Consider the following 27,938-nt stretch of genomic DNA (forward strand, 5'->3'; position numbering starts at 1 on the left):
CAGAGTTAATGCTAACTCTGTGTGATAAAGACTGTGGTTATAGCCTGACCAATGATGGCGTAGTGGATAAAGCATCGACCTGGGAGGTTCGAAATCCCAAAGTCACCGGGATGAGTGCAGAGTCACTGGCTTGAACAAGGGGTCATGGCTTGGCTGGAGCCCCCGGTCAAGGCACATATGAGAAGCAACCAATGAACAATACATATGAGAAGCAACCAATGAACAATTAAAAGTGCCGCAACTATGAGTTGATGCTTCTCATCTCTCTCTCTCTCTCTCTCTCAAAAAAAAAAAAAAAGATTGTGGTAATATAGGACGATGCCCTTAGTTTTAGGGATAAAGTATCATGAAGTTAGACTTACTTTCAAAAGTTCAAGAAAAAAAATGTTTACAATATCTACAAGGTGGGGGCAAAAGTAGGTTTTTAGTTGTTTGTATGGAAAATAATACAATAATTAATAAATAAGAGTACAAGAATAAACTGTTTTGCATACTTACAACTCTAAGCCTACTTTTGCCCACCCTGTATATAAAGTAACAATTGGTAAATCCTAGGTAAGGGGGAGAAGATAATAATACTGTACCATTCTTTTAATTTTTCTTTGGGTTTGAAAATTTTCAAAATATAAAGCAGCAAAAAATAGAAAACAAAATAATTTGGGGGAAGAAAAATCAAAAAATAATTGGAAAAGGGGCTCTTAGACACTCACATTCACACACTGATGAGCTTATGCAACTAAAAAGCACAGACTACTCTGGCATTGCCCTACTGACCTGTGCTTGCTGAACACAAGGCATTATTTCTGTTGTCAAATGTGTTTAGGCTTTTTCAGCTTAAGAGCTAGACCTCAATTTGGGGGAGATTTGATCTTTCAAATTAACATGAGAATTATACTTTATTTATATTGGAGCTCACCCAGCTTTCTGTCAAACTTTCTGAACCAAGTTACAAAACCACAAATGAACCCTATTGCTGTAACGCTGTAAAAGAATGCTGGCACTAACCCTGCAGCATCGGTCCTCTTCTAGTTCTATCTCATTTCTGAGTGTGGGAACCAACTCCCTGCCTTCAGTGCAGTACATCCCTCGCCTTCTGTCTGACACGACACAAGCTTTACTTTGTCCTGGCTCCTGCTGCCTACGCCTTGCAATGGATGTGACATTGAGAGGTGTGTTGTACGGAGGAATTTTCTGCTCCCACTCCGAAATACAGGAAGCTACAGAAATGCTGCTGCAAGAGTTAGAGCGCCTATGAAGCTGAGGCTGGGTCATGAGTTGCTGGCCGTTGGAAATCTGAGCAATATAGTTACCAGAAAGCTAAAAAAATTGAAAAGAAATTAATGAGCAAGACTGAAAAACTGAAACAATTCATTACTCTTCTACAATTTAACACATAAAGATAGCATTATAATTATTGTACTAAATTAATATGTTGTTATACTAAATTTGTGTCTATACTGAGTTAAAAAATTAAATAGAAGTTTGAGAAATATAAATAATATAAAACAAAAATTTTTTCCTCATTGAAATAGTCACCTAATCTGAACAAATTTTCTCTAGCCCTAAATTACTACACACTGACAAATGACTCACAGGTATTGGTGATGGAGAAACAGATCTTGGAGTAGCTTTGTCTCGATCCCGCTCCCGAGAGGGCCTTTCTGGCTTCTCAGCTTTGGGTTCAGTAACAATTGCCTTCAGCTGTTTCAGTTTCTCATCTTTCACCCAGAGTTTGTTCTGCATCTCCATTTGTTTAGCTGCCACTCGACGCTCCTACAGACCGATCAATGGCAATTATATTCTAACTCACTTTCACTAAACAAGTATACCAGATTACAGAAACACTGTTTCCTAAAAAATGACAGTTCTCCAGTTCTTCCTGAGGTAACTATACTTCATAATGCTAATGAATGTCCCGGGCAGAGAAAGGAAGGAACTGAATAAGCAACTAATGCCCCACCACCAAAACCCTAAGCCAGGTAGTCATTAACACCACCACCTGAAACCAATCCTGTCTCTGCGCTCAGCACTACAGGCATGACACTCACACATTCTTTCTCCCACTTCATGGTCGTTTCTGTCACCATGCCTTGCAACCTGGCTTCTAGTCGGCGTTTGTCAGAGAACTGTCGCTGAAGTTTCTGATTCTGTGTTTCAAGTTCCTGTTGCAGATTGCGCTTATCTTCTTCATAGATAGTAGTTGTTTTCTCTAAAATTTCAATCTGGAAGGCAGACCACTATGTTTAGTTCTTGGAATGTAAATATAATTTACTTTCCCCTAAAATTCAGGCCTTAATTTTTTTTTTTCTTTTTATTGGCCAGGACATGCTAGCAGTCTGAGCTCCCAGACGGCTGCCTGGTCTTCAGCCACAAGTCCTGTGCTAGTGGAAGCTGGTCAATGCTGGAGAAAGATGTTGCTTTTTGTACACCCCTCGCTGCCTCAGGCCCGGGTCTCTGTGCTGGCAGCTGAGAACAGCACCAGGTGCTAGACTGGTGGAGGCAGACCGGACCTTGGTTCAGCAACCTCGGTATTTGAGTTCTGGCTAGGAAAGAGTTCAGATCCAAGACTCAAAACTATAAGAGAAAGTTTATTTAGAAAGTCACAGAGGTAGAAGGAGGGTAGAGGAAATGGGTTCAGGAAACAAGTTACAGAGGCAAAAGGAGGGGTCTTAGCACCTAAGGAGAGAAGGGTAAAGGTAATGCTGCCGCTGGGACGAGAGGGGGAAGGGACAGGCGTGGGAGTGCTCCTGAGAAGGAGAGGGTCAGGCCTAACATTTTATTTTATTTTATTTTAATTAAAAAAATTTATATGCCCTGGCTGGATAGCTCGGTTGGTTAGAGCATCATCCAGAAGCGTAGAGGTTGCCAGTTTGGTCCTCAGTCAGGGCTCATACAGGAACAGATTGATGTTCCTGTCTCTCTCTTGTTCTCTCCCTTCTTCTAAAATAACATAAAAAAAATTTATTTTTCTTTTTAGAGAGGGAGAGGGAGGGAAAAGGGGGGAGAGAAGGGAGAAGACAGGGAGGGATGGAGGGAGGGAGGGAGAGAGAGCGAGAGAGAGAGGGGAGAGAGAAAGAGACAGGGAAAGACAGATCAATCTGTTTCTGTATGTGCCCTGACTGGGTATGGAACCAGTGACACCTGTATATGGAGATGATGCTCTAACCAACCAAGCTATTTGGCCAGGGCCCTAAAAATTAATTGTTAAGACTATTTTGGGAATAGGGAACATTGTATTGGTTGAGACTAGCTTCTCTCTAGAATGAGTGTTCCCCCCAAATGATCCTCTGTAAATGAGGAAACAAACATATATTATCTGGTGATAAGTAAAAAATCAAGCTATGACCAAAGCTAAATTCTAGAAAGCCCTCTAGAGAACTCACTTGTTTAGGCCAGAGAACATTCTCTTCAACTGCTAACATGTAACTCATAAAATTAAAGAGTACAATATCCCTTTTATGCTTTTCACTCACATTTCCTCTTTTTGGGTGGGATGAAGATTAATAGCTAAGGGATAACTCTCAGTAAGCAGCACTGACAGGAGGGACAGCATAAGGGCTAAGTCAGAGAACAGCAGTAAATAGCCACTATAACAATGTCAAAACCAACCTTATATTCTAAAGTTTTGTTTTTTTTCTCCAGTCGTTCTATTTCCAATTTCTGTCCTGAGATCACCTTTTCTTTTTCATTTAGTTTTCCTTGAATGTAATTTTCTTTATTTACAACACCATTGTCAAATTCTTGCAACAGAACTTTAAAAGTCATAGCTGAAACAAAAGCATGCAGGTTTTGTTTACTCCAATTCCAAAATAACCAATGTAATCAACCAATAACCAATGTATATTATTAGCAAATACTATAAAGTCTTGCATTTTGCACTATGGCATCCCCTTCCCAATCCTTATGGGTAAATAATTTGCTTCAGAACAACAAATGCAAAAACAGAAATCACAGCAGAATCACTTTAGAAACAGTTAGATCCTGCTGATTTCCTAGTACACCACTTCCTAGGGTATGTGACTTGGGCAAGTTATTTTTGTCAGTTTAAATAAACAAAATCTTGAACACTACAAAGTACAGACACAATATAACCCTTCCTTAAAGATCCATCCCACCACAGACTCAGATTCACTGCAAATTTCTGGAGTTAAAATGATCACAAATGGTTTTTGCTCTTACCTTGTTTGTTAAACTCCTCAATCATCATTTGACGTAGTTGATGGCGTCTCTCTAATGCTTCAATAAGCCTGGGGAGAGTCTGCTCATCATTGACACCCAAAATTTCGCAGGACGGCAAAGGTGGAAAATTCTGTAAAACCACTTCTGTAACCAGCAGTTCTGTATTGAGTTATAAAGAATTATAAAAAATTACAGAGGAGAGAAAGAGCTTATTGAAACAAGTTTAGCACTGTGATTACAGCCCCAGTCTAATAAACCATGTGCTTTATTGAGTTGTCATAATCATAATGCCTTAAAATTTAGCTGTAAACAAAGGACAAGTTAAAGAAAAAATAAGTTATCACATATAACAAAAGAAATCTCATATGTTGGTTCAGATTTCTTTTTACATTTGGCCCTTGAGGGGAAGGGAAGTAAAACACCTTATGTGAAATAGATTGAAAGGAGAGACAGACAGACTAATCAGTGGGCAAATGATCTAATCCCAAATCATACCATCTCCAACCGGGCCTGCCCGAGTGTGGTTTCTGTATCGCCGTCCCGGTGTTAAACCACATATTGCCTTGTCTACTGGTCTTGCTACTTCAACTTCTTGGGTCACTTCTGCAAATCTCATGACTTGCTAAGATATCAAACAAATGGAGTTTATAAGAAAAATATAAATAAACACATCCAAGTCCTTCCTCAGAAACTACTAAACGAAACAATATTAAATTGGCCATTGTCTGCATCAATTTTTAAAATGTTCAAAATGTCATTCTTCACACCCAGATATAGTGGTTTTCTCTGCAGAAAACTCTGAGACTATACAGAATAAATACAATGAAAATTACCAAACTTTCTTCATAATCTTCGGCCTTTGGATTCACACACACGATCATGCGTACTTTTCCTTCCCCATCAAAGTAGTTCTTGAACAGATGAGTTAACTTTGAATCTCGATATGGAACCATCTATAAATACATTCGAATCCAAATAAACACAAAAGGCAAACATGCACACAAATAAAACTACACAAACAAAAGGCTGCTGCTTACCTTGTTAGTTCCATAGGTTTGGTTCTCTCTCAGGACTTCCATACATGTTCTTAGTGTCATTAGTGACTGGTTAATGTTACCTGACAAAAATATACATAGAAGACGTCTGAAAACAAGAGTAGGTAGAGTGTGGTCTGTTTGCCTATAAAATCCCTACTGCATAAAACTATTAGATGGAAATAACAGATTTTAGTGGCTCAATTTAAAGAGCTGTCCATGCATGGTCTGGCAGTATTTCCAGAGTAGTTTACAGCAGAGTTTCAGGAGAGATGAAATACCATCCTTCAGGGATTCCATCAAAAGGACTCTCCACTAAATGCAACCTTACACTTTGTGACCCATCAAGTTTCTTCCAAATTTAATTCTGTGAAAGAGTATATTAGATGTACATGTTTAAAATCCTCATATAAAATATTACCTCTAAAGCATGACCATTTCAGGCTACAGGTGGCTCCATCAGCACTGAAATCTCTCCTGCACCCAGAGGGGTGCCTGTTTTTTTTTTTGTTTGTTTTATTTATTTATTTTTTTTTTGAGAGAGAGAGGGCTAGACAGGGACAGACAGACAGAAACGGAGAGAGATGAGAAGCATCAATTATTAGCTTTTCATTGCTCGTTACAACACTTTAGTTGTTCATTGATTGCTTTCTCATATGTGCCTTGACCGTGGGCCTTCAGCAGACCGAGTAACCCCTTGCTGGAGCCAGCAACCTTGGGTCCAAGCTGGTGGGCTTTTTGGTCAAACCAGATGAGCCTGCACTCAATCTGGTGACCTCGGGGTCTTGAACCTGGGTCCTCTGCATCCCAGTCCAATGCTCTATCCACTGTGCCACCGCCTAGTCAGGTAGAGGGTTCCTGTATTTAACAGTCAAGTGTCTTAGGATCCAGCTAACTCTTGTCCCCTCTACATCTAAAATAACAAGTATTTCTTAGGTGGCATACTTGTTACCTCTGACCACTCATGTTTGGATTTCTCAACCAAGACAAGTCTGACAGATTAACCAAGCCTCCAATAACACAGGAGCTCTCACCTGCATAGACCCTAAAATGAAGGAATCTCTTCATTTTGGAACTTTGGTTAACAGGCCTTTCCCTAATGGCCAGGTGTCCATGGGTACACTTTAGGGAGTCTGCTTACTTGGATGGGAAATAAAGGTATATCTTTATTTTTATAGCATTTACAGCTTATTCCTAATCTCAAGATACTTATGTTCATTACTACTTTGAAATTATGTAATCATTAACCCTGCTAGTGAGTTTTTATATGAGTCATTCATAAAACGGCACATAAATTACTTTATGACAGATGTTTTAAGAATACTCTAAAAACGTATTTCAATCTAATTGGTTTCCTTTACAATCCTATCCCTCACAGCCCTGGAGTCTTTTTGAGTAAAAGTTGCTTGTTTTCTATAAAGTGCTGTCAGAGAGCCTGAGCTCAGCTCCAGTAAATCTTTATTTCCTGACCAATGTGGCCGCACACCCATGCAGGAATCCTAACCACAGCACTCGGAATTGCGCCATCTCTGAAACCTGAGGCTGTATGCCCCAACCACAATCTTCTTTCTTTCTAGTTCTCACTCCCTAACTTTTGTCACACCTGCTCGTCATTCATATTAACAATAATATAGTCCTTTCTATTTTCTCCCCGCAAGCATCAGAACCCTCAGATTTCTGCTTTCTTCCAAATCCAACTACACCTTTTTTCCCATCAAGGTTCCTCCCTTATGCACAAGGGATACATTCCAAGATCCCCAGTGGATAACTGATACCATGAACAGCATACATACCTATGATAAAGTTTAATTCATAAATTAGGCATAGTTTAAGAAATTAACAATAACTAATAAAAATATACTATAATAAAAGTTATGTGAATGTCATATTGTTAAGTAAGGTTTCTTGAACACAAGCTCTATGATACCAGGACATATGATCTTATAACAGATGGCTACTCAGTGACTAACAGCTGGACAACGCAGACGACCTGGATAGGTCCCAGGTAGGATGGTGCAAACATTTCACAATGCTACCCAGGAACAGTGCAAAATTTTAAGTTATGAATTATTTCTAAAATTTTCCATTTATTATTTTCAGACTGCAGTTGACCGTGGGTAACTGAAACCATGGAAAGCAAAACTGCAGATAAGGCCTGACCAGGTGGTGGCACAGTGGATAGAGCATCAGACTGGGATGCGGAGGACCCAGGTTCGAGACCCCGAGGTCGCCAGCTTGAGCGCGGGCTCATCTGGTTTAAGCAAAGCTCACCAGCTTGGACCCAAGGTTGCTGGCTCGAGCAAAGGGTTACTCGGTCTGCTGTAGCCCCATGGTCAAGGCACATATGAGAAAGCAATCAATGAACAACTAAGGTGTCACAACGAAAAACTAATGATTGATGCTTCTCATCTCTTTCCGTTCCTGTCTGTCTGTCCCTATCTATCCCTCTCTCTGTCAAAAAAAACACACAAAAAAACCAAACAAAAAAAAAACTGCAGATAAGAGGGGGATTACTATATGCACATATATAACGTGTGTGTGTTTTTTCTCATTTCATAAATCAGTTAAGTCACATTCATTCTCTCTCCTTCCCAGGTTCTTTAATAATCAAGGATTTGTTGTACAAGGCTCTCTCCTCAGCTTGTTCCTCTCTGTTCTCCATGAAAAATCTTATCTCCCCATCGCCTCTATCATTTTTCTCTGTTGGGAAAACCTAAACCTTTGAACATTAAGTCAAATCTCTCTCCTTCCAAATCCATGTACCTCTGCATCCAATTACTAGGCACTTACACTTGAAAATTCTGAATATACCTAGCACAAAATTCATTAACTGCTCATACCTACACCTCATACTGCTTCTCCTTAAACAAGATCTTCCTCCTCTTCCTTACTCTTCACAACCCAGTGGGCCAAGTTCCTAACTAGCTCTGTTTGGTCTGACTTTTGCCTCCAGGTCATACAATTGCTCATGTGAATTACAGTATAAAGCTCCTAACTGCTTTTCATCTTTGGACTCACCCCTCGTAAATTCTCTATACTGGGAAAATGATCTTTTAAAAGACTAATCCTTCATGGACTTTATGGGAAGGCTGTATAACAGTAGAAATACTCAAGTTTTGTTTTTTTGTTTTTTACAGAGAGAGAGAGTCAGAGAGAGGGATAGACAGACAGGAACGGAGAGAGATGAGAAGCATCAATCATCAGTTTTTCGTTGCGACACCTTAGTTGTTCATTGATTGCTTTCTCATATGTGCCTTGACTGTGGGCCTTCAGCAGATTGAGTAACCCAGGGGTCCCGAAACTACAGCCCGCAGGCTGCATGCGGCCCCCTGAGGCCATTTATCGGGCCACCACTGCACTTCCGGAAGGGGTGGTGGTCAGTGAGAGTAAATGTATGTGGTGGCGCCACAAAGCGCGGTGTCGCTCACGTACAGTACTACTTCCGGTGACGTGGCATGCACACGTCATGGCTCCTGAAGCACATCATATCACTTGTTATGGCTAGCAGTGACAAATATGGAACTGGACATTGACCATCTCATTAGCCAAAAGCAGGCCCATAGTTCCCATTGAAATACTGGTCAGTTTGTTGATTTAAATTTACTTGTTTTAAATATTGTATTTGTTCCTGTTTTGTTTTTTTACTTTAAAATAAGATATGTGCAGTGTGCACAGGGATTTGTTCATAGTTTTTTTTATAGTCCGGCCCTCCAACGGTCTGAGGGACAGTGAACTGGCCCCTGTGTAAAATGTTTGGGGACCCCTGGAGTAACCCCTTGCTCAAGCCAGCGACCTTGGGTCCAAGCTGGTGAGCTTTTTGCTCAAGCCAGATGAGCCCATGCTCAAGCTGGCAACCTCGGGGTCTCGAACCTGGGTCCTTCCGCATCCCAGTCCGACTCTCTATCCACTGCGCCACCGCCTGGTCAGGCAAGACACAAGTTTTGAGAGTCTAACAAACCTAGGTTTGAACCTAGGCTCAAACTTTGGGAAAATTACTTCTTTCAAACCATTTCCTCATCTGAAAAAGGGGTATGATACAATTCTGAAAAGTCAGAATCAAGAAATCAAGCCTATGCATAGTAGAGACTAGGAAACACTGGTAGTCATCATTATTCCCTCAAGATAAAACTCAGATTTTTAATATGCTAGACAAGGGTCTCCCTGACCTTGCCCTGCCCTGCTGCCTCTGTCACGGCCCACCCTCCACACCCTCCACTTCAGCTTCCTTGACTCTGCCATGTTCTTTCAGGACTAGTCTATTTGTAAGTGGCTGCCTCCTCTGTCAGGTGGTGACATTTTTTTTTCTTTTTTAACAGAGACACAGAAAATCAGAGAGAGGAACAGATAGGGACCGACAGGAAGAGAGAGAGATGAGAAGCATCAATTCTTTGTTTTGGCATCTTAGTTGTGATTGCTAGTTCATTGATTTCTTTCTCATATGTGCCTTGACCGGGGATCTAGAGTAGAGTGAGTGACCCCTTGCTCAAGCCAGCAACCTTGGGCTTCAAGCCAGCAACCTTTGAGCTCATGTCTATGATCCCACACTCAAGCCAGCAATCTCGGGTTTCGAACCTGGGTCCTCTGCATCCCAGTCTGAAGCTCTATCCACTGTGCCACCACCTGGTCAGGCAGGGATGGTGACACCTTTAATCCTATCCTTCTTCATACAGCTCACTCGTTAGTTTAAGTATCAACTCCATGAATTCTTCCTCCAAATCCCCTCCTCCCTTCAGATTGGATGGAGCAGCTCTACCCTGTGCTCACAGTGCTCAATCCCATCGTGTTCTACTGAAGCAGTCTCTTTTATCTGTCTATCTCCTATACCAGGCTGGGCTCCATCCTTTACATCTTTCTATGTTAATTCCTGGCACAGAGTAGGTCCTCCATAAATGGTATTAACATAACTCAACGGCTATACAAAATGAAAGATTATGAGAAATGGGGGTGGGGGTGAGCACACAATATATTGTACAACGATATGTTGTAGAATTGTGTACCTGACACCTGTATAATTTTGTTAACCAGTGTTTCCCCAATAAATTAAAAAATAACACCTACACATTTCCTTTTAATTGGCTTTTGTATTCAAAGATTTTTGCCAACTCCAGAAGCCAATTTTTACCAATATGAATGCTGGAGTAACTGTTAAATAACTTCATTTTAAGAGCTCTGAACTGACAATATCAGCAATAGATATAACAAACACTTTCAATATGAATATAACATATTTATTTTAGATGCTTTTGCATGCTCTTGAAGAAATCAGTGTATTGTAATAGACTACTGATACCAAATCAGCATAACTAAAGAACAGCACTAATCACTAAACTTATTCTTTAAATCATGAAATTGAAGACAATTATGCTTACACTTCCTATCAATGAGCAGATGAAAAACTGAAACAGCAGGTTTTTAAAACTTGTAACAATAGATAAGTACCACGCTTCACTCACCAGCTTCACGTAATCTGTTTCCTTCTGCTTTTGTCCGGTTAGTTCTTTCACTTCCAGCAAGATCTACCAAGGACAACTGGCTTATAGTAATTTGTTCTTTTTCCTGAAGGGAAGATCATAATGCCAAAAATATAACATGAGTTACAACTGGTTTAAAATGTTCTTTAAATATATTCAAAGTTCCAGCCACCTCAGTGAAGCACTTGACGTGCAAAAAAAAGAATAATGATACAGTTTGGATTAAGTATCTCAGAATGGTTTTAAATAGTGCTTTGTACTGAATCTGCTGAAGCATCTGTCCAGTTTGGTATCCTGATTAAGTTTGTCATTGTCCAAGTAGACATAGAATATTGTCTTTAAAATCAGATTAAGAGCTTTTTTTTTTTTTTTTTTGACAGAGACAGAGGCAGAGAGAGGGACAGACAAACAGGAAGGGAGAGAGATGAGAAGCATCAATTCTTTGTTGTGGCATCTTAGTTGTTTGTTGCTTGCTTTCTCATATGTGCTTTGACAGGGGATCTACGGCAGAGTGAGTGACCCCTTCCTCAAGCCAGCGACCATGGAGTCATGTCTATGATCTCATGCTCAAGCCAGCAACCTTTGCTCAAGCTGGTGAGCCTGTGCTCAAGCCAGACGAGCTCACTCTCAAACTGGCGACCTAGGTGCTCCACGTCCCAGTCCAATGCTCTATCCACTGTGCCACCGCCTGGTCAGACAGATTAAGAGTATCTTTATGTTTTATACTGTAAAATTTTCTTATAGATATTGTGCAATAAAGCTGAAGTCGGATGTGTATTTTTGAAAATGTTTTTACAGATGAAAAAATTTTATATTTGTAAAACTAATATATTGTACTGGGACAAAATAGTTTTAAGTTATCTAAAAAAGGCCTGACTTGTGGTGGCACAGTGGATAAAGGGTTGACCTGGAATGCTGAGGTCACTGGTTCAAGACCCTGGGCTTGCCCAGTCAAGGCACATACGGGAAGCAAGGTGATGCTTCCTATTCCCCCTCATCCTTCCTCTCTCTAAAATCAATAAATGAAATCTTAAAAAAATAAATAAAATATCTCTGTTCTAGAGCACTCTTCATTGCAATGAAACCTCCTGAATTAAATTCTAATTCCAAAAATTAAGGATTCAGTTAGAAAAAGAAAAACCCCATGCACTACAACTCACCTGTAAGACATTATCTCCATCTGCATCCAGTGGAGCTTGAACTAGTTTAATGTTGAACACAGTATGGGAACGGCTTGACTCACGATTCAAATGTGTATTAGCAATACGTCTCCTCTTCTGGCCTACAATGACAGAAAAAAATCACTGCTCAATCCTGAACTCAGCTATTTCATTATACATGCTTTCTACTAAACCAAAAGGTACTGCTGGTCAAATACATTTATAGTTTTCAAATTTTAATTCTAACCTCTCCAGAAAACTTCAAAAGCCTCCTCAGTAGATTTTACTTCTACTTCTGTACATCCTGCAATATACATATTATGATTCTTATCTTCACGAAGCAGTTTAGATTGTGGAGGTCTATGGGAAAGAAAAAAGAACATGTTTCCTAAATTATGAGTTATTACTATCTTAATTGAAGACTAGGACTAAAATGCCAGGCAACATCTATTGTTATAATGGGAATAAGCCTAAGTAAGAACTCAGAAAGATGTAAGATATTAAACAGATAACTTTAAGGATAGAGTCAAGATTAGTGACAAGAACTAATTTTGCTTTAGAAGTTTTACTCTAATTTGTTCTAACAAAGCATATGAAATAGCACTTACTAAACAATTAGAGATCAAGGTATTATTATAGCAAGATCACAAACACAAAGTAAGCATAATACTCTAGCATTTTCCTAAATCTAAAAGCTCAACAAATAGAGCTGGTTTTAATCTTAGGGTCAGAAAAACAAAAACAAAAAAAAATCAGAAAGTTTGCTAAATAACCAGGAGTGATAATCCTCCCAAAGTGAGTGGTCAAATTTTAGCCTATAGGATAAGGTAAGGAAAGGATGGGAAAGAGTGCTGCCTGTTTGGCCTCAGTCTTGCAAATGGTGGGGGTAGAAATGTTTACCACCATCACTCAATAAATAGCAGAATTTTCAGGAAGCAAGGGGCTCATAGGTAGTAGACAGCCCAGTGCCAATGAAAAAACACCTACATGCAAACATACCACAGATGCCTATCACTAGTATAACTGCACCCTTCTCTCTAAGAAAAGAGCCAACACAATCACATACACAAAGTCTGTGTTCCTCATAGGCGTGCTGCAACTGTTCCACCTACCAAAGGAATAAGATATAAGTTACAAGTTACTGTTTCCACAGAAGCCATCTCACAGCAACATGTTCACATAGCATGTTACAGCCACAATGAGTCCTTTTTAAAAATCTTCAATGTAACATTTCTTCATTGCATAAAATACACTAAACATTAATCAGCCCAAAAAGCAGGTTATAACCTAGTGCCAAATAAGCACTGTGTGAGTGCATTCAAGGAGTTACCAGAAAGGTTACAAGTCATATTTGTTAGTCCTTTTGTGTAACTAAATAAAACTAGGGCTCCTTTGAAAATAATCTCATTTAGAACAAACCAAACAAAAACTTGGCACATGTGCAGCCACTAAACTGATTGGTAGCAATGAATGACATCACGTAAGTTTAGGGAAATGGGTACGCAGAACTGACACTTTGAAACAAATGGGACAGTAGTTAGTCTATACCTGTTTAATGTAATTAAAGTAAATATACTGACACCTGTTCTCAGTCTAATGGTTTTCTAAATCCAGCTCTTTCTCCAATAATGTTGGATTATACATACACACAAAAGTGAAGACACAGGTCTTCATATTATTTGTCTTTGAGAGACCCTACTGAAGAGGACACTGAATATAACCTTTCAGCTTAAGAACAAAACCCTCAACTCAGGCCCTGGCCAGTGGCTCAGTAGGTAGTGCGCCAGCCCGGTATGTGGATGGCCCAGGTTCAATTCCTGGTCAGGGCTCAGAGGAAAAGCAACCACCTGCTTCTCCACCTCTCCCTTCCCTTCCCTTTCCCCTTCCGTTTTCCCTTCCCTTCCTTTCCCTCCCCTCCCCTTCTTTCTCTCCCCCACCCCCTTCCTGCAGCCATGGCTCAACTGGTTTGAGCACATCAGCCTCTAGTGCTGAGGACAGCTCAGTTGCAAGCATTGGCCCTGGGTGTTGTGGGTGGATCCTGGTCAGGGCGCATGAGGGAGTCTGTCTATCTCCCTTCCTCTCACTTCGAAAAAGAAGAAAAAGAGAAACAAAACCCTCAACTCAGGAACAAGATATCAATATTAGACATGAGCCTGACCAGGCAGAGGCGCAGTGGATAGAGCGTTGGACTGGGATGCGGAGGACCCAGGTTCAAGACCCCAAGGTTGCCAGCTTGAGCGCGGGCTCATCTGGTTTGAGCAAAGCTCACCAGCTTGGACCCAAGGTCGCTGGCTCAAGCAAGGGGTTACTCGGTCTGTTGTAGCCCCACGGTCAAGGCACATATGAGAAAGCAATCAATGAACGACTAAGGTGTCACAACAAAAAAACTGATGATTGATGCGTCTCATCTCTCTCCGTTCCTGTCTGTCTGTCCCTGTCTATCCCTCTCTCTGACTCTCTAAAAAAGTAAAAAAAAAATTAAAAAAAAAAATTAGACATGAGATTTCAGAGTAGGCGCTGGCAGAAATGCAGATTTATTGTGATGCCAGGTTGTAATTGATCTTCATTCTCAGCATGCAAAACTCAAGGAAATCTAGGAAGTAGTCTTTTAACTCTGGCAGAATGACAATACAGATGCCACTTCATATTAATCAATGAGGGAAGGTCTGTGAGTATCAGCTGTACAGACAACAACGTTAGGCTCCACTTGTAGAGATTACCAAGACAGATGGTTAAAATGGCTACAGACCCCCAAAACTCAGTATCAGGTTCTTGAAAGGTAGCCCCAGGGCACCTCTATAGGGACACCTTCTTTATCCAATTAAGCCCTTAAAATATAGCTCAGGGATAAGAGTTTTCAAAAATGTCAGGCTGCTCTCCTTAGATGCTTTAACTCACTGGGTCCCTAATATACCTGCATATCTAGTTACTAATAAAACAACTCATTGAACACCAACTGCATGATACACAAGTTATATTTCATTTTGAAAACAAAAATAAGTATTATCCCTATTTATAGCTGAGGAAACGAAGGCTCACCAATGTGAAGTGACTCTTCAAGATTAAGCAGCTAAAGGGTTCTTTTCACTACTTACTTAGGCTTTATGGGATCAAACGGCACCTCTTCTAGTAGATCATATATGTAATTATTATATATTTCAATATAAGAGACAAATAAGCCATAGACACTATCTTCATCAACCTCTTCTGCTTTGCAAAATTCTTGTACATTTATCATATCTGCAAACTCTGGATCTACTTGTCGTCTGAAAAAGGGGAGAAAATAAATGCAAAAAGTCTGATCTTCCACATTGTGAATCAATATCAAAAGTAAATGATCCCAAGAGGAAACTAAAAGAACGCAAATGACCTGCCACTACAAGCAGAAGTGAACCAATCAACTTTACGCACACTGACAGGCAATACTCCCATGTCCTCCCAGATAAACAGCTCAGGTTCTCTCCCACCCAGAGCTACGCCTTCTCTACTGATTCAAAGGCAGTGTGCTCATAAAGAGAACATACATCTAAGCAAATAAAGTTACCTAAGAACATTACTCATCCTTGATCTCACTAAAGTCAACTGTCAGACCCTAGTCTCCACTTCACGGTTGCCATTCCCTATGCCTCAGGAAAACACCGGACAGGGTTCCCCTTAAGCCAGTGTTGTACATGCAATTACTTACTTGCTAGAAGGGGTCTTTGGATTGGGCATGGCCTCTCTTTTCTGTCGTTCTAATAAGGCATCAACTTCACACTGTATATCCATGCTATTCCTATCATTAGACTTAAAAACCTGAAGTGGGGGTGAAAGACAATGATTTTGAGGATTTGACTTAAACAGTAAGAAACATATTTGAGAACTGAGACACATTTATTTAAATATACTTAAGGTTTTAAAATATATCCACTTAGTTCTCTTTTAATACTACTGTATCTACTGGTGTCTTGGTCTCTATGTCCTCAAATAAAATAGTTACAACATAGAAGGATTATACTTACATATCTTTTAGCTTGAAAAGACCCTATACTGTTAAAGATCATGTGCAAACAGCGAGGAAGCAGCCCTCCTACCCCTGGAGAACCAGTCATGGTGTGAGTTTTTCCACTTCCCGTCACACCATATGTAAAAAGGAGACCTACAACAGAGCAAGTCACACTGGGTTATATCTTAAAAGTCCTCTATTTGTAGTAAAAACACAATTAACCAGCTCAAAAAAGCAGGTTTAACACCTCTCTAACAAATATGAAGTCAAGGCCAAACATAAACCAAATACATAAGTATCAAAAAAGTTTATCAGAGGGGAAGAAAGAGGAAAACCCAACAAAACTCAAGAATCATACCATTTTTGCCATGAATGAGGTCATCTACCAAGGGATTAGCCACAACATCAAAGAGCTCCTTCTGGTTGGTATGAGGGCCAAATACTTGTTTAAATGAATACTGAGTCTGTGGAGAAAGAAAAAAAAAAAAGCGTATAAATGGATGTCCTCATATCTAGGCTACCAGTATATCTGCTTAAACTTATTCAGCTGGTTTTTTTTCTTTTTTGTGGCAGAGACAGAGAAAGTCAGAGAGAGGGACAGATACGGACAGACAGAAAGGAAGGGAGAGAGATGAGAAACATCAATTCTTCATTGCAGTTCCTTAGTTGTTCATTGATTGATTTCTCATATGTGCCTTGACCAAGGGGATAGATACAGCAGTCTGAGTAACCCCTTGCTCGAGCCAGCAACTTTGGGCTCAGGCTGGTGAGCCTTGCTCAAACCAGATGAGCCCGTGCTCAAGCTGGTGACCTCAGGGTCTCGAATCTGGGTCCTCAGCATCCCAGTCTGATGCTCTATCCACTGCCCCACCACCTGGTCAGGCCAGCTGTTTCCTTATGAACATTTAAGATCTACATGCATAAAGAAAAAGTACATATGGTCTTTAAACCTGGAACCCCTTAAAAACATCATTACCTACCTAATTATACCAATTATAAATGCTAAATATTTAGTTATAACTACTGAAAAGAATGTAAGAAAATCTTTTTTTTTAGAAAGACAAGCATCAACTCTGTTCTACTTAGTTGTGTCCCTACTGATTGCTTCTCATATGTGCCTTGACTGGGTCCAAACTGGCAACGTCAGTGCTCTGGAAGCACTGCACCACGGGCCAGGGCACTAGAAAAATCCTAAGTCTACTAAATGCTTCATAGACAAGGCTGACTTTGCTTTAATTAAATGACTAAGATCAAAAGGTATTAAACAATGATTCAGTCACACACTTGTGAAAACCTTCACATATCACCTCCTTTTACTGCTATTTTTTTCTCATAAAGGTGTCATTTTAAATGGCATATTAGCATAAAACCAAGTATTTTGATGTTCTGTTTAAAAAACAACAACACTAAAACCAGTACTGAACTTCAAATATTAACTCATCTGAGTTCTTATATAAAATATATTTTAAATAAATTGTAACTTTTAAGAAAGCAATACTTCAATTATGATATCTCTTTCAAAATATGATTATTATAAAGTATAACCATATTGACAAAAATATTATCAAACTTCTACTTGAAAAATTAGAGGTTGGGGTATAAATTCTGTAAAATAAAATGTCCTAATTGTCCATTATTTTTACTCATTATTTTCTAGTTTTACTGCATTGCAGACGTTGCAATTATTTCTTCAAGTTTTCCAAGTTTCCTGCAGTTTTTGTTTCATGAATCTCAGTGCTGAGTTTTTTGGTGCATGAGTATTCATTAGAATTTATCATGGATTATAGCCTTTGGAAAATGGCTCCCTTTTTTCTGTTTTACATACTTTACCTTAAGTTGACCCTGCTCAGATATCAATATCAAGACTCTTTTTTCCTTTATTTATTTTTTTGGGAGAGAGAAAGATAAGCAGCATCAACTCAGGCTTGTAACACTTTAGTTGTCGATTCATTGCTTCTCATATGTGCCTTGATGGTGGTGGGGTGGGCTCCAGCCAAGGCAGTGACCCCTTGCTCAAGCCAGATGAGCCCACACTCAAGCCAGTGACCTCAAGGACTTGAACCTGGGATCTCAGCATCCCAGGTCAGTGTTCTATCTACTGTACTACCACCAGTCAGGCTATATCACAATTCTTGTTGTTGTTGTTTTTTCAGAGATAGAGAGTCAGAGACAGGGATAGACAGGGACAGAGAGACAGGAATGGAGAGAGATGAGAAGCATCAATCATCAGTTTTTCATTGCAACACCTTAGTTGTTCATTGATTGCTTTCTCATATGTGCCTTGACCGTGGGCCTTCAGCAGACAGAGTAACCCCTTGCTGGAGCCAGCGACCTTGGGTCCAAGCTGGTGAGCTTTGCTCAAACCAGATGAGCCCACACTCAAACTGGTGACCTTGGGGTCTCGAAACTGGGTCCTCCGCATCCCAGTCTGATGCTCTATCCACTGTGCCACCACCTGGTTAGGCTATATCATGATTCTTATTTATTTATTTATTTTTAGTGCATGAGAGAGAAAGAGAGAGAGAGAGAGAGAGAGAGAGAGAGAGGGAGGAAAGGAGATAAGGACTGACAGGAAGGGAGAGAGATGAGAAGCATCAACTCTTCATTATGGCATCTTCATTGTTAACATTGATTGCTTTCTCATATGTACCTTGACCAGGGGGCTCCAGCAACCAGGGGGTCATGTTTATGTCTCATGCTCAAGCCGGTGACCTTGGGGTTTCAAACCTGGGTCCTCAGCATCCCCGGCCAATGCTCTATCTACTGTGCCACTGACTGGTCAGGAACAATTATGTTTTTAAAACTAGTAATTTTGTCCCTCCCCCAAAAGGAAACATGTATAGATTAGCACTCAAATATAACAATAACAATACCTGACACTTTAATCTGACCATATCCTAAGTACTACTTTAGCATGGTAGTTAATCATTTCATTCTTACAACCACTGATGTAGATAATAATTAATATTAATTATTATGCTCATTTTATATAGTTAAAGATCACACACCTATTTCAGCTAGGCTAACTCTGACTTTTGTTGAACTTTTTTTTTAACATTAATTATTTTTATTTATTTATTCATTTTAGAGAAGAGAGACAGAAAGACAGAGACAGAGAAAGGGGGGAGGAGCAGGAAGCATCAACTCTCATATGTGCCTTGACCGGGTAAGTCCACAGTTTTGAACCGGCGACCTCAGTGTTCCAGGTCAACGCTTGATCCACTGTGCCACCACAGGTCAGGCTTGTTGAACTTTTTATTCCACTCAAGTGAAACAACGCTAGAATTCATAAAAAGAATAATCTTAGCATTGAAAGGATTCATACAGGATAGTGCTGACAGGTTAGTCAGATAACTTCCAAGTCCTCATGAACAAGCCCCTCCTTTCAGGTGAAGAAAACTGAGGCCCAAAGGAGTAACTTGCCCCAAGCCCACAGAACTGAGTAGTATCAAAGCTGTTTCCAGTCCAACACTCTCCATTACTCAGTGTTGCCTTCTGTCACATGGCATAAGAACTTTTAATTTCCACCAAACCTTTTGTACTATTTACATTAAATTAACTCTAAGAAGTAAAAATTGAGTAAGTTTTCAACTATTTTACATCCTCAAAGGCCTACTCCTCTATGAAGCCTTCCTGGACCATTCATTCATGCTTAATCCATACTAATTGTTTGGTAAACTGGACAGAGAAGGTGCAAACATCCCTTGAAGCTTACATTAACCAGGGGAAACAAACAATAAACAAGTAGATAAATCTATAGATTGTGGTAAGTGCTATCAAGTAAGTACACAGAGTGCAGATCAGGTGAGAAAGGGGGAGGAAGTGCGACTTCTGATGGGGTAGTCGGGACACTGAGGTGCTATTTAAGCTGAAAACAGGATGAGGAGCCATCCATGATAAGAGCCACGGGAAAAGTCCAGGCCAATGGAGCAGCCCTGAGGCAGAATTCTGGTTTATCTAAGGAATCCAGGATTGGAGGAGTACTGAGATGAGGTAGCCAGATAAACAAGAGGCAGATTAAACAGGATTTTGCCTATTTAAAAAGTTTATTCCTTGGAAGGTTTGAAACAATAAAAATGGTGAGATTTTATTTATGCTTTAAAAAGATCACTCTGGCTGCTCTGTGAAAAATGGATTAGAGAAGATTTGAAGTGGAAGGAGGCATCCAATTAGGCTTCTGCATAGTCTCAGGGATGCTACTCAGAGTAAGGTCAGCAGACCAGTGCTCCTCTGAGAACTGTTTGTTTCCAGTCTAGGAGGAAATAATTGCAGAAATTAAGAGCAAATTGTTTAGAAACTTTTGTAGGGCCCTGGCCGGTTGGCCCAGTGGTAGAGCGTCGGCCTGGCGTGCAGAAGTCCCGGGTTCGATTCCAGGCCAGGGTACACAGAAGCGCCCATCTGCTTCTCCACCCCTCCCCCTCTCCTTCCTCTCTGTCTCTCTCTTCCCCTCCCGCAGCCGAGGCTCCATTGGAGCAAAGATGGCCCGGGCGCTGGGGATGGCTCCTTGGCCTCTGCCCCAGGTGCTAGAGTGGCTCTGGTCGCAACAGAGCGACGCCCCGGAGGGGCAGAGCATCGCCCCTGGTGGGCGTGCCGGTTGGATCCCGGTTGGGCGCATGCGGGAGTCTGTCTGACTGTCTCTCCCGGTTTCCAGCTTCAGAAAAATACAAAAAAAAAAAAAAAAAAGAAACTTTTGTAGCCATTTGGCATGGCTGCAACATCCCTAGTTGTGATCCATAGGTTTATCTCACTGAACAGATAAACAGGTTCTCTGCTATCTGACATGGTTAGTTCCAAGTGGCAAAGCTGCATAAATGTATCACTCACAATTAATTATTTTTCTTTCTTCTTTTTCCAAGTGAGAGTAGAGACAGATTCCCGCATGTGCCTGATTGGGATCTACCCTGCAACCCCCATCTGGGGCTGATGCTCGCAACTGAGTTATTTTTAGTTCCCGGGGAGGAGGGTCCACAGAGCCATCCTCAGCACCCCCAGCCAATGTGCTCGAACCAGTCGAGCCACGGCTATGGAAGGTAGAGAAAAGAGAGAGAGCAAAAGAGAGAGAAAGAGAGAGAGGGGAGTGGGAAGGGAGGAGAAGGGTCACTTGTCCTGTGTGCCCTGACGTTCTACCACTGAGGCAACTGGCCAGGGCCATAATTCAATTTTTTTTGTGTGTATGTGTGACAGAGAGAGAGAGACAGAGAGGGAGAGAGAAGAGAAGCATCAATTCTTCATTGCTACACCTTAAGTTGTTCACTGACTGCTTTCTCATATGTGCCTTGACTGGGGGCTACAGCAGAGCGAGTGACCCCTTGCTCAAGCCAGCGACCATGGGGTCCTGTCTCTGATCCATGCTCAAGCCAGCGACCCTGCGCTCAAGCTGGATGAGTCCATGCTCAAGCTGGTGATCTCAGGGTTTCAAATCTGGGTCCTCTGTGTCCCAAGTCTCTTCTCTATTCACTGCCACCACCTGGTCAGGCCCACAATTCAATTCTAAAAAGCTGTTCCTTCCCCAGAGTTTGAAAGCACTGGTCTCCATAATTAATAACACGGTTCATATTAACAATGGTGGCAGTGGAGATAGACATGAAAGGACAAGTTCAAGATATACACTGGAGTAGAAATGATAGGATCTACGATGAATAGGATATGAGGGGAACTGGAGAAGTAGGAACAGGGTTTCTGGCTTGAGCAAATAGATGGTGGCATTATTTATTGAGTAGGGAGGAAGTGAATTAGAGGGAAAAAAATCAAGGGCTCTTTTGGACATGTAAAATTTGACATGCTGAGGAAGGAGGGGCAGGCCCCCTCTTCCCTGAGAAGGAAGAAATGAAAAGAATACAAGGGAAAGGAGCCAGCAGGGGTAACCAAGTCAGCCAGTGATAAATTAACTATATCCCATAGTTACAATCAAAGCAAGAACAGCAGGATCTGTATGTAACTATGGCCAGTGATCTAGAAACCCCTTTTCCCTTGCTGACCCCACTGAAACTTTCCCTCCTTTCTTCTTGAGTCCTGAGAAATCACATGCCCATTGCTTAGATACTGTAAAGGTAAGAAAATCAACTTTGGGGAGCTATAATCCCCATGATTATAATCCCCAATAACTTTATTGATTTAGTTATCTAAGTGTCTATCCTCTGTCGGGTCACTTCTTGCTACAAAGCCTGTGTAATATCCAAGCAGAGGTTGTTAGAATTCAGAGCTAAAGAAAAGGTTTTGGCTGGAGATCAAAATTTGGAGTAATGTACACAGAAGAGTGAATGGCAACTTAAAAGACAGCCTGTATTGACCCTCTCTTCCGCATTCTCATACCCATTTTTCTATCTTATGTTTGAGGGTTACTTGTTTATATGTGCTCCATCTAAGCTGTAAACTCAGTAAAGGCAAGTGTCTCAATTATTTTTAAAAATCTCCTCCTACCCTCCAGTTTAGTACCACCTGTTTGTTAAACAGAATTGAAGTCACTTTGCTCAACATTTTACTTAAAATAAAAACACTTCAAGAGGAAGATACAAGTATACAATGCCTACTAAATGTTATTTCAATCTCTATACATGAAATTGTGTGTGTGTATAAAACTCCTAGCATGATCATATCATTCCACATTAAACTATCCCTAACATCTCTTCTAAGAAGCATTAATACCTTGTACAAGAAATTATCTTCTAAAAAGCAATCTTTTAACTCAAGTATACTGAAGGTATATCTGTATATCCCAAGAATTAAAAACTTTAGATATGGTGGTTACAGTGAACAAAATATGTCTTTTAAATTTGTTAAATTTAAAAAATGGCTAAGCGATTCAGGAAAGAACATATCAAGTAAAAACAGTTTGCTTTCAATAGGAAGTACCTCCTTATAGTCTCCATTTCGGTTGAGTCTATAACCCTCAGGAGTGTGAAGCTGAACAGTTGTGTTATTGATTACTTCTATGCAACACTCTTGATCAGGAAAGCTCAGTGGGCGCACCCTACAGTATACCTGAAAATACAGGAAAGTGCTGAAAGAATAAAGTTTGACTTTTTATCCAACTTTCAATTAAGCTTCCCATTCGTTCATTAACAAACATTTAGTGTCTTAATTTAAGAGAGCAATATAAGCTTAGAGCAGGGGTCCCCAAACTTTTTACACAGGGGGCCAGTTCACTGTCCCTCAGACCGTTGGAGGGCCGGACTATAAAAAAAACTATGAACAAATCCCTATGCACACTGCACATATCTTATTTTAAAGTAAAAAAACAAAATGGGAACAAATACAATATTTAAAATAAAGAACAAGTAAATTTAAATCAACAAACTGACCAGTATTTCAATGGGAACTATGGGTTTGCTTTTGGCTAATGAGATGGTCAATGTGCTCCTCTCAATGACCACCAATGAAAGAGGTGCTTCTTCCAGAAGTGCGGTGGGGGCCGGATGAATGGCCTCAGGGGGCCGCATGCGGCCCGCGGGCCGTAGTTTGGGGACCCCTGGCTTAGAGCTATGAAAACCAAAACCTGCTACCCGAGGTTGTCAAAGACAAACAGATATTAGATGTGATATGAGAGATTTTAAATGCACATAAAATTAAAAAATTTTGATGACAAAAGCATCAAATCAAATCCACAGCTTCTCTTCACTAATATATTGGCACAAAACTTAATAAAGTTATACTAATTTAAAACTTCAATCAATATCAAAATGAGATTTGAAAATCTGTTATAACTCTTTGGAATTGGATGTCAACTAAAACTTGCCAGCTTTACACTTTAATGCATAAATAAATAGATGCAAGATCTGAAATGTGGTTTTCTTTTATTAAAATTAAAAAATATAAATTTTATTGATTTTTAGAGAGGAAGGGAGGGACAGAAACAGACACATCAATCTGTTCCTGTATGTACCCTGATGGGGAATCAATCTGTCAACGTTTGCACATGGGGACCAAGCTCTAACCAACCAAACTATCCCGCCAGAGCTGAAATGTGGTTTTCTTAATCAGTGACAGGGTTGAGGAAAAACTGTTCAGCTGTTTATGCAGATCATCTTGTTCCCTCAATTCAGACCAAGAGACACACTCTAGTACCAGTGAAGGGGAGATTTAAAATATATCAGAGCAAACCAATCTTCTGTTTGCCATTTGCTTTTAAAAGCAAGTTCCCAAGCCTAAAACTAGTGAAGTACATGCAATTATGAGTATTCATTAGACTGAATTAAACTGTTCTATACCAGTCTTAACTTGGTCCCATAAAGCATGGCACTTGGGGCTTTCCTAATGAACTGTGTTGGTATACAACAGTCTGGGAGAAGATGCTCATCCAAGCAGAAAGTTTTCTCCCATCTCACAGAGAGTATGAAGAATTCTCTGGGATAGTTGAATATTTTCATTCTCTAACTTTTAGTTATAAAAACTTCATTTTACTGAAAAAATGAATCCTACATAGAAACAAAATTTCAAAGGTAAAACCAGTCTTAAGCAATTTAGTACACTCTTTTTAACTAAATATTGACTCCACTTCCACATCTCCATCCATTCCAAACATACACATAGGACATAAACGGAATGAAGAAAGAAACACATACATATATGCACAGGGAGACCTTACCCCAACTGGGTCTTTAAAACTTGTTTGGGATCCTTTTTTCAGTACAGGTTTCCTGGGTGTCTTAGTCCTCCTGGTCATATAAAAAAAAATTCAGTTCAACAGAAACATTCAAAAACCTCACTCATAATTCATAGAGACACACTTCCTAAGGTTTATAAATTATTCCTTAGCAGTTCCAAAACACTATGCCCTAAATAACTAACATTAAGAATAAATTACATTAGTACAGGGGTCTCCAAACTGCGGCCCCCTGAGGCCATTTATCCGCCCCCCGCCGCACTTCCAGAAGGGGCACCTCTTTCATTGGTGGTCAGTGAGAGGAGCATAGTTCCCATTGAAATACTGGTCAGTTTGTTGATTTAAATTTACTTGTTCTTTATTTTAAATATTGTATTTGTTCCCCTTTTGTTTTTTTACTTTAAAATAAGATATGTGCAGTGTGCAAAGGGATTTGTTCATAGTTTTTTTTATAGTCTGGCCCTCCAACGGTCTGGGGGACAGTGAACTGGCCCCCTGTGTAAAAAGTTTGGGGATCCCTGCATTAGTAGATGAGTGTTTGTGGCATGGATAATCCAAAAGTAATTAAATCTTGGTTTAGGAGACATTTTTGGCAGTAAAAGTACCTACTTCATCTTTAAAATAGCTTGGGTATTTTCTTGAAGAACAGTTTTACAAAGGCACTACAAGTCTGAAAAATCTGCAGATAACTGACCACACTTAATGTTGAAAGGCATTTATATGTGTGCATGAGCACACACACTGCACCAGCAGCTATGGTCCAAGGTATATACGGACAAGGGATTAACCTCAACAAATTATAAAAACAGATGGAGGAATCCATTCTTTCATCAAGATTTATATCTATACTTTCATTGAATTCTTAAAACCTATCGTCGTCCTCTGTTCCCAAACAAAATGTGGTCTCCAAACTGCAAGTTCTTGCTCTCTCAAATAGTGTAAAAGACAACAGGCTCAAAACGGAGTCACCTGTGCTAAGTTTACATCACCCATCGCCCAAGACTTAATACCTAAGCTAATTGCAGTTTTAGTCTCTCCCAGGAATGTCATCTCAGCCAATCAGTATGGAATTCCTTGGTCAGCACTAATAAGGCAATACCCTTCATACACCCCTGTGGTCTGTCATACATAGGAAGGTGTCGTGCTCGCTTTGGCGACACATATACTAAAATTGGAAGGTGTCCTTGGCCCGGAACAATGTGCTTTGCTTGTTCCTGCCCCGTTCTGCCTATAATATAAGTCTCCGGTTGTGTCCAGCTCCTCAGATCTTTCTAATTGCCAAATGGATAACACCCAATTCATGAACTGTTGAATAAAGCCAGTAAGATTTTAAAATTTTACTCAGTTGAATTTTTTTTATCAGTCGGGACAATAGAAAAACTATTTTGATTTATTTCACCAATTCTCTAGCATGCCCTCCCACCCCCGATTTATCTAAGGCTGGACGAACATTTAACACTAAAAACAAGTTGCCTTTTGCAAACGAGTAGCTACGTGCTAACACGGATCAAGTCGACTCTCTTCCCCGCACACTTATTTGTGCACCCAGTGGCACAGGAACCCGCGGCACCGAAAACGTCGCGGGTTTCGTGAGGAATGTGGGCGGGGACGTCTGTGGCCGAACAGGGCGAATGTCCCCGGGCTGCACACGGGCGGGTCTCCCGTCCACGCCACGGCGCTGGGATAAAAGCACGCGGTGCTCGCGACCGCCAGGGTCTCCAGGGCCTGCGACCGCCTAACCCGCCCCGACACCAGGGCTCAACACGACCCCGCCCGCGACACAGCCCCAAACTAAGTCGGCAAAATGCAGCCCGAGAGCGCGGGCAGCCAGCAGCGAACGGGGACACTTAAGAAAGGGAGCCCGGGGCCGGGCAACCAGCTAACGGGAACCGGTGTGGGGCACAGAGCTTCCCCAGCCCGACCTGGGGCCGCCCTCTCCCGGCCGCGGGAAGCCAGGGAACGGGGGTCGGGGGAGACGCGTCCGGGTCTCCGCGCCGCGGCTCCCCCGGAGCGGTTCACGTGGGGGCTCCCACTTCGGGAGCCGCAGCCCGTGGTGCGGCCGGCTCCGCGTAGACTGGGCGGCCCGCGGCTGGCGGCGGCGTAAAGAGACGGCCGCCCCAGCACCGGAGCCCGGCCCCGCTGCCCCGTACTCACGCTGGCTTCATGGCAGCAAGCTCCAAGCTCCCCAGACGCACACGAGAGACGCCGGGCTCGGCCTGGAGGCCTAGCGAGGACCGCGGGCGGCAGAGACAAACCGCGGGCGCTCGGACACTGAGGCAGAGGCACTGAGTTCAGTGAGGCCCGGCGGCGCGGCTGCGAGCCCAGGTGAGCTCGCGCCCGGCGCATTTCAAACGGGCCAATCAGCGCCCCCCTAAGGAAAGGAGGCGGGGCCTCCGAGGAAGTGATTGCTCTTCCGGAAGTGGCGCTTATCGGCGACCGACGCGGGAAGAACGAGGGGAGTCTAGGTGTCTCCGCTGCAGCGCGGGAGCTGGGACCTCAAACGTGAAATCCAATCCCTCCATTTCCGATGAGGACACTGATGGTTTGTTTTCCTACAGCACAGGAAATCCAATGGAAGAGCACATCCAGGATTAATCTAGACGTCAGCTCGTCGTTTTAGCCCGGGAGTGTTCTGTTTTGCGCTGTGCCCAGTGCAGGCTCAGAATCCCTCTCTGGCTTTGACAACACCACTTCATCTTGGCTTCCTTTCTTTCCTGGGTTCTCCAGCTCTTTAATATATATATATATATATATACGTATTATTATATATGTATTATTATATATGTATTATTTTATCAAATATATATGTATGTATTATTTTTATCAGATTCTTAACAATGTTTTTGATCCTGAGCATACAGAAATGAATAAAATTTTGTTCTTGCCCATGAGAAGCAACATCCATAAACATTCTATGTACGATGAATTGGTTCTATCTCATTCTGACCTATGCCCCTAAAGTGGTTGACTACATCTACATCTGTTCTCATGGAACTCAGGTCCAATCTCTTCACTTTCCTACAGGACCAGACACCAGTAAGAATAGACATACTGTGATATCCTTGGCCCATGTTGTTTGACATAAAGATGGTTCCGATCTTTGCCAAACTTGGAATTCATCATTTTACACAACACCAGCAAATATGGAGGATAAATCCCAAAAAGCATAATTGCTGAGTCAAAGAATATATGCATGCCTAATATTTCACAGATATGGTCAAATTGTTCTCTATAAAGTTTGTCCAAATGTATAAAGGTGCCTGTTTCTCCACAATTCTCAGACAACAGAGTTGATCTAGTAGGTGAAAAAAATATCAAAATATAGTTTAAATTTTCCTTTATAATGAATGAGGTTGGGTATCTGTTTATATAGTCAAGAGCCATTTGTGTTACCTTCTCTATGAACTATGTTGATTTTCTTTACCTTCTTGTTCTAATGAGTTGCTCATTTTTACTATTGAATTGTAAAAGCCCCTCATATATTACAGAAATTGGTCCTTATCCAAA

General features: G+C 41.1%; 2 protein-coding genes across 4 annotated transcripts in view; both read right to left on the reverse strand.

Annotated features, from left to right (window-relative positions):
• The window catches only part of KIF23 (kinesin family member 23), a 34,443-nt gene extending 7,695 nt beyond the window's left edge, over positions 1-26,748 (reverse strand). The window contains exons 1-19 of one of the 3 annotated variants that reach the window (XM_066344337.1): positions 26,586-26,748; positions 24,414-24,483; positions 22,682-22,810; positions 16,188-16,293; positions 15,846-15,982; positions 15,530-15,639; positions 14,940-15,110; positions 12,911-12,952; positions 12,092-12,204; positions 11,845-11,966; positions 10,667-10,769; positions 5,217-5,296; positions 5,013-5,132; positions 4,675-4,801; positions 4,180-4,338; positions 3,610-3,767; positions 2,049-2,222; positions 1,594-1,773; positions 1,006-1,317 (exon numbers count right to left, since the gene is read on the reverse strand). In XM_066344337.1, coding sequence (XP_066200434.1) covers positions 1,006-1,317; positions 1,594-1,773; positions 2,049-2,222; positions 3,610-3,767; positions 4,180-4,338; positions 4,675-4,801; positions 5,013-5,132; positions 5,217-5,296; positions 10,667-10,769; positions 11,845-11,966; positions 12,092-12,204; positions 12,911-12,952; positions 14,940-15,110; positions 15,530-15,639; positions 15,846-15,982; positions 16,188-16,293; positions 22,682-22,810; positions 24,414-24,483; positions 26,586-26,596 — 2,424 coding nt within the window. In that variant the 5' untranslated portion in view covers positions 26,597-26,748. The remainder of the gene's footprint in view (positions 1-1,005; positions 1,318-1,593; positions 1,774-2,048; positions 2,223-3,609; positions 3,768-4,179; positions 4,339-4,674; positions 4,802-5,012; positions 5,133-5,216; positions 5,297-10,666; positions 10,770-11,844; positions 11,967-12,091; positions 12,205-12,910; positions 12,953-14,939; positions 15,111-15,529; positions 15,640-15,845; positions 15,983-16,187; positions 16,294-22,681; positions 22,811-24,413; positions 24,484-26,585) is intronic. The other 2 variants (XM_066344338.1, XM_066344339.1) reach the window with 2 other exon arrangements.
• The window catches only part of PAQR5 (progestin and adipoQ receptor family member 5), a 443,329-nt gene that overhangs the window by 313,168 nt on the left and 102,223 nt on the right, over positions 1-27,938 (reverse strand). The gene's annotated exons all lie outside the window — the stretch shown is intronic.

The sequence above is a fragment of the Saccopteryx leptura genome, chromosome 6 (genome assembly GCF_036850995.1).
Source record: "Saccopteryx leptura isolate mSacLep1 chromosome 6, mSacLep1_pri_phased_curated, whole genome shotgun sequence".
NCBI classification, from domain to species: Eukaryota; Metazoa; Chordata; class Mammalia; order Chiroptera; family Emballonuridae; genus Saccopteryx; species Saccopteryx leptura.